Genomic DNA, 17,808 nt, shown 5'->3' with positions numbered 1-17,808 from the left:
TCTGTTGACTGTAGTGGAGCCATGGTCGTTTATGTCAGCTGGGCATCTGACTTACTAGGTTTATAGAGGAAATTAAAGGGGACTCTTCTGAAATAAAGGTCATAGGTCAAATTCACCCCTGGTGTAACTCCATTGGCTTTACCATTACACCAGGGATGAATCTGAGTCCCTAATCTTATGTATTGTTTTTAGAGCCCAGGGCTTGCATGTGCTTTGCAGGCGTGTCCTGCTTCTTAGCTTTCTAACACTAATATGACGTCATGAGTGCACTTCTGATAGAACAGAGACACTGCAGGACAGATCCTCAGCTGGTGTGACCTCAGGTTGCTCCACTCAAGCCAGTAGAGTTACCCCAGTTACACCAGCTGAGGATCTTGGCTTCACAAAAGGAATGGGTTGGAAGAAGGGATTTGAAGGAGCAGAGGGAGGGTTGCTTAGTTCTATGCACATGAAGTGGGAGGCTAATAACTTGGGATCATAGCAACACGATTAGAGCATTAAACCCAAAGCATTGTACATGTCACGGCTCAGGTAACTATCAGTTTCATTTTTGTATCTCATCAACTTTCACCTATGTATGTAGTACCACAGGAGCTTGAATAGGACGTAAAATCCAGTTAAGACTCCTTCACAAAGACATCTTTGTTGCAGGGATCCTATTCACAGAGCAGCAGGAGGTTGGGGCATGCAGTACCTGCCAACTTTGGGAAGCTATGAACCTTTGGAGAAAGATACAATGGAGTTGGAACACTATTTGGAGGGACAGAGTGGAAAAGTTGTAGATGTTTTGCTGAAAAGATAGAAACTGTGGCTCCAAAATGGGGACATTTGGGAAGTCTGGACAGGGCTGCAACTGTCTCCTTTCGTCCTAGCCTGTGGGGAAAGTAGAATCCTATGTGTTTTGCCATCTCTGGTGGTTTCCATGGAAATGATATTTACATCATGAATGTATCATAAATTTCCGGCACAATAAATAAATTAAAGCACTGTGTCAAAGCCAACTATTGCTCTTAAGGCAAGCAGCAGTTTGATCCTCAGAGCTCACGGCAAAAAGCTGAGATTCAGGACACCTGGGTTCTCTTCCCAGCATTCCCATTGACTCACTGTGTAATGTTGGACAAGTCATTTCTCTGCTCCATGTCTCTATTTTCCCACCTGTAAAATGGGCAGAGTAGATTTTGAGGCCAGAAGGGACCATTATGATCATCTAGTCTGAGGATCTGAGTAGCATAAGATGGAAAATTTCACCCAGTAATTCCCGCATATAGCCCAAAAACTTGTCACTGAACAAGAGTGCGTCTTTTAGAGTGATTTACAAGTTGTTTTGACAAAGAAGGATATGTGGCGAAGAGAATTGCAAATGAAGGGCAAATGCACGGATGTTTCACTGATCCATTTTCATCATGTACACAGTAGTGATTAGAACAGGAGTACTTGTGGCACCTTAGAAACTAACAAATTTATTTGAGCATAAGCTTTCGTGGGCTATAGCCCACTTCTTCGGATGCATAGAATGGAACATATAGTGAGGAGATATATATACACAGTAGTGATTAGTGATTCATGAATAACTCTTTGTTCCTTTATTTGACACTGTTCATGCGAGGACTTCCCAAGAGCTCACAGATCTGAATGCATTAAGCCACACAACGCAGGGAGATAGGTAAATAGCTACAGCATTTTATCAGTGGGGAAACTGAGGCACAGAGGGGTGAAATGAAGTATCCTGGGGAGTAGGTGCCAGAACTTAGATTTCAACTCGGATTATCTGATTCTCACTGCCCTGCTCTGGCTACTTGACAAAGCTGCCTCTGCTTTTTAAAAATTGGCAGTTGTTGCCTGGCAACAACCCACACCATTCTTAAAGCCACAAGGCATTGAAATCTCAGCAAGACCTTTAAGCCAATGCTTAGCTTTAAGCACACGCTTAAGTCCCAATGAAGTCCACGTAAGCTACTTGACCTCACTGGGACTTAAGCATGTGGTTACAGTTGTTAAGCATTTACTTAAGTGCTTTGGTGAATCAGGGCCTTAGAGAGTTGGGGTCTTGGTTACATCTGTTGTTATCTGGGGTGAATTCTCTGTCACTGGGAGGCAATTTTAATTCTAGTCTTGTGATATTTGCTGTTTTCTTAAAGCCTCAGCTCCAGGGTTCATGTGGTTACCTGAAAATTTTAGCTTTGTTTTTTAAAGGGAAGTTTTTAGCCCTTATGGTTTCTGAGAAACACTTGCATATGTGACCCAAGTGCACCCTTAATCCTCACAAGCCAGAAGGTAACAAAAGAGAACCCCCAATGTATTGTTTTAAAATCTCATGATTTGGGGGGTGGAGGCTGACCCTGGGTTTTTGAAGGCTCAGTATTAGCGCTGCTAGGTCGCAAAGGGTCCTCGTGCTGGTTCCTTTCACCCCATGAGATTGGATTTGCAAAAAGGCCAAAGTTTTCAAAAGCAGCCTCTGTTTGGAGACAAATCAGTTTTCAGACCTCTGGGTCTGAAATGCAGAGCCACCGAGCACCCGCAGCTCCTAGGGACAGCTGGGGGTCTGGTGGTTTATATGTTTTGTGTTCCTATATTTTATTTATTTATTTTTATTTAAAAAGCATTGGACCCCGCTCGCCGCCACATGAACAATTAATTCCGCGGGAGGTGCACCGAATTCTCTGTCTATTGCTGACTTTGATCAGAAGGGGGAGCAGCAGCAGCGGGAAGCAAAGGGCCCCTGAAGGCAGAGGGGGCCGTCCCTGGCCCTTTTAAGAGCAAGGCCCCTTTAAGGAGCGCTTCCTGCTCCGTCACGGCGCGTGCACCGCCCGGCTCGGCCCCGGGGTTGGGTGGCCGGCTGCAGCCTGCGACATTCAACTGGCTGCAAGCTCCGCCTCGGCGCACCAGGAAGGAGCCTGCAGCGCCCGAGCTTGGGCCAGCGCAGGGAGCAGCAGCCGGGGCGTGCAGAGCCTCCCCCCTGCACCCCCCAGGGCTCGTTAGCCGCAGCCGGGGCAGCCTCTTCCCCGCCCAGGGTGAGCAGCGGGCAGAGCCCGGGGCAAGGGGCAGCCAGTCAGGGGATGCCAGGGCCAGTTCAGAGCTAGCCAGGGCCACAGGGGCCAGTGGGGACAAGTCAGCGGCAGGCCCTGCCTTGCACCCCTCGGAGGGAAACTGGCAGCAGCCGCGAGAAACCAGCCGAGCAGGGCCCCGCTCTGCCCGAGAGACACCCAGCGCAAGGCATTCCTGCGGCATTAGCTAATCCAGAGCCCAGCCGAGCAGCCTCTGCCAGGCTCCGCCGCCGAGATCTCTCCCCTCTCCAGCGCTCCGTGGCCACCCAGCCTGCTGCTCCCCGCAGGAGCCAGCTGCTCTCCGCCCGCAAGCCCGGGGCCCCCTTGCTGATGCGCCATGGTCTCCTGGATAATCTGCCGCGTGGTCGTGTGAGTATGGTGCAGAGCTGGTTGGCTTGTGGGGAGGGGAAGGTAGATTCGCCCTTTGATCCAACCTGGCATCTCTCGTGCCACCTGGCTGCATTTTGGGGGTCGCTGTCGGAGGCGTGTAAAGTCACACCGTGTTTTGGTGGCCTTGACAAAGCCATACCCCGCCAGCGCTGCCGGAGTGCGGCCACCTCTGCGGTGGGAAGGGGGTACTGTGGGAAGGGGGTGCTGCCTGGGATGGGGTGGCATTCTAGCAGATACAGGAGCAACCCCCCCAATTTATTGGTCACAGACGTGGGGGGTTTCTTAACTTCCCTTGGCGGGGCTCATGTCATTCAGCGTCTCCTCTAGAACAAGTATCAGAGGGGTAGCCCTGTTAGTCTGTATCCAGAAAAACAACGAGGAGTCTGGTGGCACCTTAAAGACTTTAAGGTGCCGCTGGACTCCTCATTGTTTTCCTCTAGAGCAGCGTTCCTCCACTGTTTTGATACCTGGGACCAGCTTGCTGCCTTCCTAAACTGTGTCAGGGAGATCTCAGGGACCGGTGCCAGTCTGTGGACCAGTCATTGGAAAAACACTGCTCTAGGAGACCCACCTGGAGTAGACGGTATGTACAGGTACCTTGGAAGGAATATGGGCTGAGTTGAAACTGCTGGGACTTAAATCTGTGACCTCAGGCTGACTGAGTGTTTCAGACCTGAGGGTCAGACCAGCATGAGAGAATCCTAGAAATGTAGCACTGGAAGGCATCTCCAGAGGTCATCTAGTCTAGTCCATCCCCCTGTGGTGAGGCTGGGCCAAGAAAATGTAGATGGTCCCTGACAGGTGTGATCCTATCCTGCTTGTCACCTTTGACTTTTGTCTGACCCAGTTTGAGATGTCTCACTTACCTTTCCTCTACCTCTAGGGTTGGCTTGAAATAAACTATATCATAAGGAAAGCATTTTGGTTTGAGGGCTATCCACAGAGTATCCTGTGCGCCTTAGCCAGCATGTAGGAAAGCCAGACACCAGCTTTCCTGCATTCCCAATAGCCTCCATCTCTCTCTGTCACTCTGCTGGTGGACATCTGTGCCTATTGGGTTCCCGAGACCACCTCTGAAATGGCTTCTGAGTTGTCAGTTCTTGGGACTCAGATCTGGGTCCTAGTCGTGCCTCTGCTATTGAGCTGCTGGGTGACCTTGGGCAAGTCACTTTGCTTATCTGTGCCCCAGTTTCCCCTCCCACCCTGTGTCCTGTCTATGTAGATGGTACACTGTCATTGTATGTGTGCACCCCCCTTTGCCCAGTGGGGTTCCAGTCTCTGCTGGGGCCTCTGCAGGCTATGGGCATACAAATAACTGCTGCAAAGTGGGACCTGGAAGCACAGACTCTGCTGCTGGAAATCCATTTCAAGGCTGGTGCAAAGGGAGTTAAACAAGTGTTCTTTTCAACAAACAATTCTAGAACCGCTGGTGTAACAGTCAAAACACCTGTTGAACACCATGTCTGTTCGGGTGGCGGAGGCGGGACCTAACTTGTCTCAAATTCTAATAGCAAATCCAATTCTTTCATATGTAGCACCCCAAGGAAAGGGTCAGATGGTGAAACAGGGACAACGTATTTCCAAAAACTGACCTTTTTATTTGTGGTGTCTGTTCTGACTTACTAAATATTTAGCTCCTGGAGTTACAGCCAGTTGGTGCAGTCTGCCTTTAATTTGGCACCTTTTACCTCCACCCAGCCCTTGGAATGTGTGCTCTCCCTCCCCTACCCCAGTCAGACAGCAGCCTCCCAAAAGCAATGGCTATTTCAGACGGGCCCTGCTTTCTAAAATAAGGGCAAGTATCCTTCTTTGCTGTGGCAGTCCACATAGCGCCCATCAGGGGCTCCTGGCATTTGGGCAGATGTGCCAGCTAATCTGGTAGGAATCTCGTTAGTAAGGGAGTGTTTCTTTAGCAGCCACTCATTATGTAGCATTACTAGTGAAAGCCCTACATGCTTGTGTCTGTGTGTGGCAGGATGTCCCAGACAAGTCCGTTAATTTCCCATCTGGTAAGTGATATCACGTCACAGACTGCACAAGCTGGGTCACATGCCAGCTTCCTGTCAGGGGTACAAAGGCCACAGGTTAGGGCTTTGGTGTGCTAGGGATGCACTCACATGCTGGAGGTGGGGCCGGGGGAGTTTGGGGAGCTGCTAAAACACACATTGTTGGGCCACTCACTATGGTAGGAGTTGGAAAGTGCACTGGGCCCTTGTCTGTACTGGGGATTTTAACCTCTAGTGTAGCTGCACGTGGTGGGTGCGGGGCGCTGGTGCAGCTACATCTGTGGCTGTGAACTCTTGTGTAGGAGACAGCAGTGTGGATTTGATTTAAATCACTGGTCAGGAAGACTCGATTTAATCATGGATTTCTACATAAGAGTGCATTCTTGTTGGTTGTTACCAACCTGAAGATCCTGCATGTTCAGACATGTGCCTTTCGTCTTCAACACAGCTTCCTCCTGAGAAGGAGCACTTCTCATGATGTGAGAATCAGGCAATCAGGCCTTGCATTACTTTGTTGCACTGTTTGCATTTTGTACGCATGCCTGCCTGTCTTACCCGCAGGTAGAGGAACTTCATTAAAATATTTTCAAACTGGGTCTCTTTTACGGCCTGCTGCCATTATAAATTTTCCCTTCTAGTGAGAGGATGGTATGGTAGATCTCAAATCAATGAAGGCTACACTCAGACCTCAAGACTTCTGGAATATGCTGTTAAAACAGTTTCACTTTTGTTTCTACTGCCTGTCCCTCCCTTCTCCTATTTATCTCCAGACTTCTTCTCCTTGTCCAGATCTGTGCCCGCCCCCCCCCCCCCCCAATCGTCTAGTCATTGAACTTTTGGAAACTTTGCACTTTTAGAGCGAGGTAAGGGACTGACTGTACACAAATTTGCAGAGGGACAATAGGGTTGAGGGCTGTTATTTCTCACCTCTCTATATAATTTATTTAAAAACATTTTTGCTGTAAACAAGCATGTTACCTCTGGAGACACAAATCCACAGTTTGAGAACTGCAAAACCAAGCATCTCTGATGGTATCTTCTAGACTGAGCACAGAGTCCCATTGGGTAGATAGAAAGATTAACCTAAATAATCTATACAGAAGCCGCTGGAACCTCAAAAGATTGGGTCCCTAATCCATGAGCTATTGGAACTCGTTTAAGAAAAGTTTTGTAAATATTACATGAATATATTATCTCATCATGGAATAGGGATTATAAATTCTAGTTCGATAGTATGAGACATCTTTGAGCTATAATGTATCTTAATTAACACTATTTTTAGATAGGTTTTTCCTCAAAAAGCATTTTATCAAAAAAATCCGATTTAAATACAAAAATCGGATTTCTTTTCATTATTTTTTAAATCATTGGCTTTTATCCACCCTGGGAGACAGTAATAGTGACCCTGGGAAGAACTTGTGCACCCCTGTACCCAAGACGCAGGGCGTAGAGCTGCAGTTTCCTGAGCGTGGGGGAAGCTGCTTGACTACTGCCACTTGGCCTGGTTTTGCTCCCCTGCTCACAGCTTTGTGACGGTTGCGTGTTAATGTGTAACCCGGACACTGTGGGCCGGGGACCCTGCAAGGACAGACAGCAGAGGGCTGGTAGCTCTGAGTTTGCCCTTAAGGCGAGGGAGGCTGTAGTGTTTGCAGAATACTATGTTCAGGGAGGGTGGGGATAGAGGAGAGAGTCACCTCCCTGAAGAGCCATTGCTGGTGGGGCCCTCTCTGTTAATGACCTGCCTCATTGTGCATCACAGCTGGGGTTGACTCTGGGTGGGGAGTGCTGGGCCCGGCTGTATACCTGTCGCTTGCCCCGAGTGGGAGGTAGCCTGTGCAGTGACTTCCCAAAGCGGGGCTGGGGGATGGTTTTACTGTGGCCTTCCCATCTCTCTGCTATAGGTGATGTGGTGGCAGTCAGCTCCAGAACGTGGACTGGCTGGTCTGCAGCTCTAGATAGGCTGCAGGAGTAAACATGTCTAAATAGGGCTGTGGCCAACCTGTGTAGTAATGTGTTTTTTCTTGCCAGTGTGGGCTACCTCCTAGCCTCCACCTCTAGCCGGGCTAAAGCCAGGTTCTCAAATGTGGTTGTGTGGGGCCAGCGTAGGAGAGCAAAGCTGGGATACAGCCTGTATTTCTATTTGGTTACCTGGGTGTAGGCAAGGGGCCCTCTCTGCCTGGGAGCCAAGCTTTCAGAGCTAAGCATATCTGCCCTGGTGGGCTGGCATGGAGAAGCCAGTGCATTCTGGCTGGGCTTGCACGCACCCCATTTTGCTATGGACTGAGTCTAGCAAAGCGGTTTGGGCTGGGGCTCCTATGCCCTTACGCTAGCGGACAGAGCTCTGGACTATGACCCGGGAGACTTGGGCTCTGTTCTCAGCTCTGCCGCTGGCCTGCTGGATGACCCAGGGCAAATCGCTTCACCTCCCTGTGCCTCAGTTTCCCCATCTATAAAATTGGGGGGGGCGGGGTCAATGTTACCGACCTGGTTTGTTAAAGTACTGGGAGATCTACAGATGAATGGCTGGTACCTGCCCAATAAGGCAGCATTGGCAGTGTACTGCAGACCAGACTCCCCATCGCCCGTTACACCTGGAATCCCGGTCATCCTGACGCATCCTTAACAATCCGTGTTTATGGCACTTTAAATCTTCGGAGCCCCATGGTAACCCAGCACGCTTCCAGCCCTTCAGTTGCTATCTCTGGCTCCAGTGCCATCTGGGTGAAGCAGCAGAGGCCAGACGTGCATGTGCCTGGACTCGGAGAGGTACCTGCTGATTGTATGGGGGAATCTTAGGCCTTGGTGTTGGCTCGGAAGAGGGTGCAGGGGATTCAGTTGGTGGTGGCAGGAATGCAATGCAGCGGGGGCTGGGTTCGGGATGACATCATCTATGTGTTTGGATTTTTTTAAATAAATTTAATCTGAACGTGACACATGGGAATAACTGGGAGAAGTGCAGCTACTGCTGGGGGGGCTGGCTGGTGCTGTTCTCTCAGGCTGATTCATGCTGCCCACATGGCTCTGCAGCCTCGTGCAGACTCTGCTGTTGCTCACTGCAGCCGCATTACAGGAGCCCTCCATCTCCTTGCTCCCCCTCTCTCCCTGTGCCCTGCTCCCACCTGTCCCTCTCCACTCGAGCACTTCTGGCAGCAGGGCCAGGTTCCCCGGGGGCCAGGCCCTGCCCCACGGGCCGGCTCTGGCAGTGTCCCTCCCCTCCCCCACAGTGTGTTGGAACCTGTTGGTAACCAGTTCTGGTGAGGAAGTGCAGCCTGTTGCCATCCTGTGATTTAGTAACAGCCCGTTGGACTGGCTTGGCTTGTGTAACCAGGAGCCGGTGTGGCAGCCCAGGCACGTTACCTAGCCATGCTCCAGGTGTGCGCTCACAGGTGCCGTCAGACTGATAGCAGGGAGGGGAATGCAGTCCAGAGGGATGATGCTATGGATGAGACTGATACACTTCCTGCTCCTGCCTCCAAACTCTAGGGTGTGTCAGGGAAATAGGACCTGAAATCAGACTCCCCATTAAAGGGTGCTTGGAGGGGGGCAGGACGTGACCCAGGTTGAAGGGTAGCAGAGGTAGAACCATGCTACAGAACAACCTGCCACCAGCTCAGAAAAAGGGCTTAAATCCTGAACACACTGCAGCCCCGGTCAGGGCAGTTGCCTGTCATGCTGGATTTACCTGAGCTCTCCTGTCGGCTTGGTTCTTTGTCTCCACTGCCGTGAGGTGTCTGTGAAATGGAGTGACCTGGGGAGGGCTGGTGCGCGTGGGCAGGATGTGGAGTATCCTGACCTGTCAGTGCTAATAGCTGTTCCCCGCTCAGGATCACCTGCAGGCTCTGAGGAAGTTGTGCCGCTCTGGCTAATTACTGGCTTGGCTGGTATCTGTCACGGGGTTCAGGCGCTCTGCCTGCCTGGGGTGCTTGGGAGGTGGCCCTGTGTCACAGGGAGCTGGCCTGGATACAGGCTCTACTTTCCCTCCCGGTACCACCCCTGAGTCCGTCCCCCTGCATCTTTCTTGCTGCCAGTCAGCTGCCATCTCATCTCACTGCTGCTCCAGAGGGAGAGGAGTGAACGTTCCCTGGGCAGAGGCACCGGGGCAGCATGGTGCTGGAGGCCGTGAAGGCAAAGCTGCGGAGCAGAGCCAGGCAATGCTGCTTCTCTCTGCTGGCCCTGCTCTACTTATGGTGGCCAGCCTTTCTCACCCCCTCTCTCTGTTACAGGCTGGTGTTCGGGATGCTCTATCCGGCCTATGCCTCCTACAAGGCAGTGAAAACCAAGAACATCCGGGAATACGTGAGTATGAGGAGTGTGGAGTCCGCTCTGGGGAGGCTTCTGTGAGTTATTTTGTGTCCAGGCACAGGGGACCTGGTGGGGAGGTGACCCTAGGGAAGAGACCAGGGAGGCAGATTACCTGGGGGGTGGGGGGGGCGTTGCGCCAGACCTGGAAGCAGCAGGGCTGATTTCCCTGCCCCCCTGAGGCTGGGCACAAGAGGGCAGTGGTGGGGGTGCACGATCAGTTTGCTGGGAGCAGGGTTGAGTGTGGAGAGGCTGAGTGCCGGGGCTCTGATCCCCATGCTGTGTGCCTGTCTCCCACCTCTGCTGTGGGGATGGTGACCCAGGCTGACCCTGTGGGCGGTGAGGATGAACTCGTGTGTGAGGCACCAGGCATGTTTTTTTCCAAAGGGATTAAATTCCCATGGCCCTAAACTCAAGGGCTGGTATGTGATTCTGCTGTAAAAGCTATGCCCCCTCCAGCATCAGACTGGCACTCTGATCACTGCAGGGGTGAAGAAATGTGTCTGGGGGCTTGGACCTGAGGGCTAATAGCAGGTGAAGGGCCCTACCCCTTTTGTGAAGGGCAGGTAGGGCTACCCCAGGGCTTGCATGGCAGCCCTTCCCTCCCCTCCTCTGCTGACTCTGAGCCCTGCAGGCTGGCATGGGTATATGCAAGGGGAAGGCTCTCACGGTCCATGCTGGCTAACCTGCTCCCCCTGTCCCTTCAGGTCCGCTGGATGATGTACTGGATTGTGTTTGCGCTCTTCATGGCTACAGAGACCCTCACGGATACATTCGTTTCCTGGTAGGGCACCAGCCTTGAGGGCCCTCTCCTGGTGGGCATGGGTGGCTTTCCTGCAGGAGGCCCTCTGGACCGTACAGAGCCCACTGCAGGGCCATACTCTATACAAGGGACTGATGCTTCAGAGTGATGTCACTTGGAGCATGCCTGAGCCTAGCCATCCGCTGTAGGGAGGTGGGATGGGTTTATGGCTTCTCTTACCCATAGCTGTTTGTCTGCCCACTCATATCCTAGTTTCTGTCCTGGGACGTGGCCTTGGAGGGTCTGCAAGTGCCCTTTGATCCATTGCCCCATGCCAAGGGGAGGGGAAGGGAAGGAACAACTCCCTCCATGCCATCCCAGTTGTCCATCTGTCCATCTGAATCTCCTGCATGTTTGCCACTACCCTGTGGGCTTCCAAGCTCCCGTCTGTCCTGCTTTAGCAAGGGTGGAATTGATTGACCCTCTCCCTTCATGCCCATTCCATGTGATGCCCACTGGGGACTCGCTGGGCCTGATTGCAGGCTGGGGCTGGGGAGCAGCTATCCTTTCAGTCCAGAAGCAGAAAGCTCCCTGAAATTCCCCACTCCCCCTCTTGGTGGACAGGAGCAATCGGGGTTGCAGCTGCCGAGTTGCTCGGCATTAAGCCATCTCGCCATGAGGATGAATGGCAGAAGTATGAGGTGTTGGGCTCTGAGGGCCCCGGGTACCCTCTCACTGCTGCATTCTCAATCTGGCAGGTTTCCCTTCTACTATGAGATCAAGATGGCATTTGTCGTGTGGCTGCTTTCCCCCTACACCAAGGGAGCCAGCCTGCTCTACCGGAAGTTCGTGCACCCCACGCTGTCCCGCAGAGAGAAGGTAACGGGTCACTTGTCCCCACGCTCTCGCCTTGCTTCTGGGATTCAGCAAAGCCGCCATCCCTCCCTCAGGTAGCTGCATTGTTAGCGCTTAAAGTGAGGGGCTGGCTGGCCGTGCTGATCAGAATGGAGGCAGGTGCTGTGCAGCCTTTCTGCACCCTGTTCTCCCAAAACCCCTCAATCCTGACCCACATCCCCCTCACTATTACAATTCAGAGCCCCAGCCATAGTTTTGTTTTTAAAAGCCAGCAGAGGTCATTCTGACCATCTACTCTGACTTCCTTCATAGTACAGGATAGTACAGGCTAGTGAACCTCCCACAGGACTTCCTGCATCCAGCACATACCTTGTGGTTGAGCTAGAACTTTTTCTTTATTTAATAAAAAAAAAAAAATCATCTGGTCTTGATCTTAAAATCTCTGCTGTTGTCCCTCAGTCCTGCCCTGTAGCACTGCCTGTTATTACAGTCCTGGGCTTCCCCCACACAGCTCTGCCAATGCTCCTCTGCCTGACCTGCTGAACTCCCTTTAAATCCATTTAAAGGTCAGTTCCTTGGTGGGGGGCTTTTATTCGACTTCCTAAGACTTCCTAGGACCCTGAACTTCCCACTAGCGAGGTGGGGCGTGTGTTGGGGGGAGCAGTAACAGGGCTGTGTGCAGGATTCCTGCATGGTTCTCGGTGTAGGGGTATAGTTGCATGGACTCTGTATCTCTGTCACCTGCATCGGAAGGAGCCAGTTCTGCATGAGTGGAAGACATGGCCCTGTGAGGCTCATAGTTCAATAACTCCTCCCAAACAAAGCAGTGTGCAGGGTAGGATGGCAAGGCGAGACCCTGGCTGGAACAGGGTAGTGCTGCAGTTGAATTTAAGGGGTACAGCGCTCCCAAGGCCAGGTGGGCATTGGCTCAGGCCTCTCCGCTGGCACAGCTGTGTGGGGTTCCTAGTACCCTTGTGTCTTGGAGCAGGTAGATTCCTCTTCTTCCTTCCCAAGGTGGGATTTGGACCTGGGCCTGGCCTCTGGGAATGCTCACTGTGCTATGTCTCTGCAGGAAATCGACCTGTACATCACCCAGGCCAAGGAGCGCGGGTACGAGACTATGGTGAACTTTGGCAAGAAGAGCCTCAACATTGCAGCCACAGCTGCCGTCCAAGCTGCGGCCAAGGTACCTGATCTCCCTGGGTGATTTGGGAGGCTGTTATGGCCATGGAACATCCCAGTAAAAAATCAGCAGAGCTGGCAGATGCCAGTGAGATTGTGCCAGGGCGTGGACCGGGTGCTTGGGGCTGCTGTGTGGCACCTACACATCCTGGCAGCTCGCAGCCCTAGCGTTCCAGATGTATGCCCAGGTTACTGTTAGTTTACCATGGCTTTGAGGTTAGGTTTAACCCCACAGTCACTGCTCACTGCCCCTCCAGAGGTAATGCTGCTGCTCTCCTTGGACCAGCATGCTGCCCCCTCTCTGCACCTCTCACACAGATGCGGCTTTGCCTGTTTTTCCTGTTTACCAGGTGCTTATTAAGCTGGATTCCACTGAGCTCTCCCATAACCTTCCCCACCCCCAGTGTCAGAGGCAAGTAACATCCTGCTAAGAGGCCTCCTACCAAGTGAAAAAATCAGAGGAAATAATCAGGCTTGGCTGCCCAGGAGCTGGGTGTTTCAAAGCAAGCCGTGCTGCCAGGGGGCTAGCACCCAGGACTGGGTTCTGTTCCTGACTGGCTGCAAGTTCCCTCTATTCTGTGCCTGGGTCCCTGTCTACCCAGCAGGCACCCGCCTGGTAAAGCGTTTTGAGATCTCTAGGTGAGATGTCACTTAAGTGCGTGTGTTTACGTGGTAAATGCCAACCTGACCTCTGTTAAGTGGTGTGAACCACCCCCACCCAACAACCCACTGGAGTTATGGACTGTCCCAGCTGTGTTAGCCCCCACGGGGCAGTACTTTGCATGAAGCTTTCCCCGAGGCTCCGTTCTCTGCAGGAGTCACCTGGCCATGGTGCGACTAACCCCTTGCTGCTCCTCACCTGAGTGTTGCGGCAGCAGATCTAGGTGCTCCAAGCTGCTACTGCAGCCCAGTGTCTGACTTTGACTCAGGGTGTCCCTGACCTGGTCTCTCTCCATCTCCCCCATCTCATTTGCCTGACAGAGCCAGGGAGCCCTGGCCGGGCGTCTGCGCAGCTTCAGCATGCAGGACCTGCGTGCCATCCCTGACGACGCCCCCGTGCACTACGAAGACCCCTTGTACCTGGAGGAGCAGGAGATGAGGAGGCGGCCGATAGGTGAGAGGCAAGAGCGGGGAGGGGAGGGGAGGGGACTAGGTCCTGGGGATCTAGGGTTTGTAAAAGCTCTAACGGAAGTGCAGCTTAGTTCTCTCTGGACCCCATAACTCACTGGGTGCTGGCTACCTCCTTCGGATCTGGGGCTGGGCTGGGGAGACTTCCCTGGCCACTGAGAGATGGAGATGGGGGGTGGTGGGGCTGGGGCCAGGACTCTGCTGAGGAACTGGGCCCAAGGACTGTCTGAGGCTTCACCTCCAAAGGGGCACTGGGATCAGGCTGGCAAGGGGAGGGCTGCATGTCTGGGCAGGAGGGGAGCTGCTCCACACTTGGAGGAGGAGGCAGGGTGGGTTTGTGGCCAAACTCCCCTCCGGCAGCAATGCTGCTAATGTTGGGGGTCAGGCTGGCCTCCAGCAACTCCTAAACTGGAAAGAGGGAAGGTGCGACTTAGAAAGCCTTGTGGGAGATGGACCCTGTGTACAGGATTTGGGGTGAGAAGGATTCCAGAGCTGGTCCGAATGGTGCGGCACTGGCGCTGGCTGGAAGGGGGCAGACCAGCTCCTGTGTAGAACGTGCTTGCTGCATGTATGGGGTGTGGGAGCACCTCTGCAGGGCCGGTGGGTAGAGGAAGGGCAGATGGCTCAGGGCGAGGCCTGGGACTGAGTCGGGAAAACTGGGTTTTATTCCTGGCATCGTGGTACTGGGTGAGTCGCTCCTGGTGTCTGCCAGCCTCAGTTTCCCCACCTGGAGGATGGCTCCCCAAGTTACTTGGTGTCAGTAAAGCACTCTGCGGTGCTCTGACAGAAGGTGCTAGAGAAGAGCAAAAACTGAAGCCCATAAGGGAGACAGCATTGCCTCATTGCTGGAAGGCAGTATAGCTTAGTGGATAAAGCACCACACTGGGACTCCGGAGACCTGGGTTCTGCTGGCCTGCTATGTGACCTGGGGCAATTCACTGCACCTCTGTGCCTCAGTTTCCCATCTGTAAAATGGGGGATAATGGTAATGTCCTCCTTTTGTAAAGTGCTTTGAGATTTAGGGATGAGAAGTGCTAGATAAGAGCTGAGAGTTAACAACATCACATTGGCACAAACTGAAGGTGTTAAGGGAGGAAAGGAGGAATCTCTCTGAAAGGCTCCTCCTGCCCAGTGCTCAGCATAGCAACCAGAGCGCTCTGTTTTTCTCCCTGACTTTGGCTTTCCAAAGCCCCAATTACACATCTGTGCTCATGGCAGGCAGAGGGACTTGGAGCGATCCTGGTTCAGAAACAGCCTCTGCTAATTAGCAGCTGTGGCAAGAGAACATTGCGAAAGGCAGTGGAGGGTTCAAAGCCTGCCCTCTTGGCAGCGTGGCACTTGGCTTCTAAAGAGATGGGCATGTGCCAAGGGCCACAGCAGGGATCCAGTCCACCCCTGTGCCATGCACTGATCCAGCACTGGGCTTTCTTTCCCCCGCTCCCGCGCACCCAAAAGGTTACAGAACTGCCTCGGCCGGCCGGCAGCCTGGGCATGAGAGTGACACGGAGGAAGAGGAGTGCTGGTCGGACTCCCAGATCTCTCCCAAGGCTCTTCCCCGCAGCCGGGACTTCGCGCTGTCCAAAACAATCTCCAGGAGCCAGAGCCTGCGCGTCGTGAAGAAGAGACCCCAAGTCAAAGAGGTGACGATTCAGGCAGGCTGTGTCCTGCCTTGATGCACCAGCCTTGCTGTCCTGGGAGACCCATGGGCCGGGAGCTGTGCCAGTGTCTGCCCCTGGGCTTTGGTGCTGGGGAGGGTTGTGCCCTCGGGTGGGGGGGAAAGGTGGAAGCCTCTGTTTCCACCATCATCACTTCTAAAGGGCACCCTGGCTGCTTGGGGGGCAGCTCAGCACATGGAGCCGCCTTGGGAGAAGGGAGTTAACGGAGCGACATTGGTGGGGCAGGTGCATCGAAGGAGGCCTGACTTGCTTCTCCTTTGCAGGGCTCTTCCAGGCTGGTGCGGGGCCGGGCGAGGAAGAAGACGGTGCAGCCGGATCAGGACAGTTAGTCAGCCTGCAAGAGCTGGGCTTCACCGGGAATCTTAACCTGACGTGATTTGGCTGCCACACCATGGGTGGCACCTGTCTCCATGGGGCCATGTGCCACTTCCTGCTACATGCCTGGCAGAGGAGATCGCTGTTTCTAATGGGGCAGGAGGTCCCCATACACCCCACTGTAAATATCTTGTCCCTTTCCTGTCCTGATAGGTCCCTGTACCTTCCTGTCAACTTCCTGCTGCTCTCTCTGCCACAGGAGCTGCCTCTACGCACAATGGTTCCCTGAGTGTAAATAGCCCAGCACCAGGCCTGCTGCACTCTGCACATGGGGTTCAATCTTGACTCCCCTGCCGTTCTGCTGGGCCCCAGCATGACTCCTCCATAGCTGGGTTAGCGGCACTTTAGACCATGGAGCTATTCTCCTGAGCTACTTCACGTGCCCCTGTCACTGTCCCAAGGTGAAAGACACCCCCCCCCCCCCCCCGTGCCTCCATCGATCTGCTGCAGGTCAGCTCCAGTGCCTCTGACCCCTCCTGCTGCCATCCTCCCACTGACCCAGGCAGTTCTGCCCGCCCAGGGGGGTGTCTTACATCCCTGCAACTAGTCCCATAGGGCGACGACTCTTGTTTCACTCAGGTTTCTCTGCTGTCTGCCACTGCTCAGCTTGGGAGTGCTCTGCACCACCCAGTGTGCCGGAGCACCCTGGGCGGGTGCAAAGAACTGCTTTCTCTCCTGCTTGTGGGTCAGGAGTTGTGGTGAGTAGCAGCCTGGACCAGGCCCAGGAGGGTCACATGCATGCTGTGTCCTGGGCATTACATCCTCCTGCTCTGCAGTCTCTAATGCACAAGTTTGGGGGGATATTTATTTGTAGAGTAACTAGCAGTTGCCTTATGGAATCTGAGTGACCCTCTCCAGTCCTTCGGTTCCCAGGGGTCCACCACGGAACGTTTGTGGCTGAAATGACTGATGCTTTAAGCCAAGCAGAGCGCTTCTGTGAGCCGTCAACTCTCCAGAGATCTGTGTCTTGGATCAAATGATCCACCTCTGAATGGAACGTACACATCAGCCCAGAGGCTCCCTTAGTTACTGTCTTGCTGACCTCTTCTAAACATCCCAGCCGTATCGAAAGGCAGAGGTGTGATGCAGTGAGAACTTCCCCTTCTGTCTCAGTTACACGAAACCAAAGACCTCAAGTGCCAAAAATCCATGCGCTCCTTTGCCTTTAGACCCAGAACACAGCGCTGGGAGCTGGTCACCTCTCTGCCCCATGTGGATTTCTGTAGCCACCTCCATCTCCCCTGACTGCAGCTCAAGGATCAGACCCTCCACAGTCTTGCCTCAAATCCTTGTTACTTGAAAACAGACTGACTGATTGCTCTCTAGCCCCACTTCTGTGTCCTTCACCCTCAGCTGGTTTTTATGTTAGACCCTCATGTATAGAGCTTTTGTATATTTAAATACATGAACTTGTGAAATGAGCTGGTCTGGGAGTTTCTTTTGAGTCAATTGTCCCCCCTCAAGAACAAAGCACGGAAGTGTGGCCTGCAGGCCACGGGTCCTGGAGTTGGGGTCCTTTAGCAACCCCAGCTGCCATGTTTGTGCAGCGCACACAGGGACTGCAGAGTGAAGGATTGTTACTGCAGCTGTACTCTTCCCACACGCCTTCTAGTAGAGGGTCTGAAATGCTTCAGACACCTGCTTTCTCCCCCACTCTGACTCCATAAGGTGGGTAATTCCCCTTTTATAGATGGGGAAACTGAGGCACAGAAAACCAATGATAAAGCCGTACAAGGAGTGCCCCTTTCTAATCACAAGTGAGCATTCTTTGCATGGGATTGAGATGCTGCTGGCTGTTTAGACATGGTGCTGTGCTGGGAATGAAATGTTAGTCTAAAAAATCATCAACGCAAATCCACCATCATGGGCAGAGGTGGGGTGGGTGGGAGTCTGTAGGTAGGGCAGCAAATGCTCCTGTTTCGGCTGAAATGAATCTCAGACCAGTGCCTTGTCCTTGGGGTAGAAAAAGCTATACCCCAAGGACAACTGTTGTCGCTCTCTTTAAAGAGTTGAGGCCAATGCTGGGCATTGCACTGGTGATCCTTACTGCAGCTGGGATGAGATGACTATAAAGCTCCTAAATGGAAGTGACTTCTACAAAACAGCACAGC

General features: G+C 53.0%; 1 protein-coding gene across 1 annotated transcript; it reads left to right on the top strand.

Annotated features, from left to right (window-relative positions):
* Positions 1-2,781: 2,781 nt before the first annotated feature.
* Positions 2,782-17,118, top strand: LOC123365329 (receptor expression-enhancing protein 4-like). The gene is made up of 8 exons (XM_045008089.1): positions 2,782-3,413; positions 9,664-9,736; positions 10,447-10,523; positions 11,240-11,360; positions 12,409-12,522; positions 13,500-13,632; positions 15,102-15,286; positions 15,586-17,118. Exons 1-8 carry the CDS (start codon positions 3,382-3,384, stop codon positions 15,649-15,651), a joined length of 801 nt encoding a protein of 266 aa, XP_044864024.1. The 5' UTR covers positions 2,782-3,381; the 3' UTR covers positions 15,652-17,118.
* Positions 17,119-17,808: the final 690 nt, after the last annotated feature.

The sequence above is a fragment of the Mauremys mutica genome, chromosome 2 (genome assembly GCF_020497125.1).
Source record: "Mauremys mutica isolate MM-2020 ecotype Southern chromosome 2, ASM2049712v1, whole genome shotgun sequence".
NCBI classification, from domain to species: domain Eukaryota; kingdom Metazoa; phylum Chordata; order Testudines; family Geoemydidae; genus Mauremys; species Mauremys mutica.
This window is presented reverse-complemented; position numbering and strand designations above follow the sequence as displayed.

Coding starts and splice junctions, on each gene's coding strand:
- LOC123365329 (XM_045008089.1), top strand. CDS start 3,382: ATGGTCTCCTGGATAATCTGCCGCGTGGTCGT. Junction 3,414..9,663: donor ATAATCTGCCGCGTGGTCGT/GTGAGTATGGTG, acceptor TCTCTGTTACAG/GCTGGTGTTCGGGATGCTCT. Junction 12,523..13,499: donor CCGTCCAAGCTGCGGCCAAG/GTACCTGATCTC, acceptor TTTGCCTGACAG/AGCCAGGGAGCCCTGGCCGG.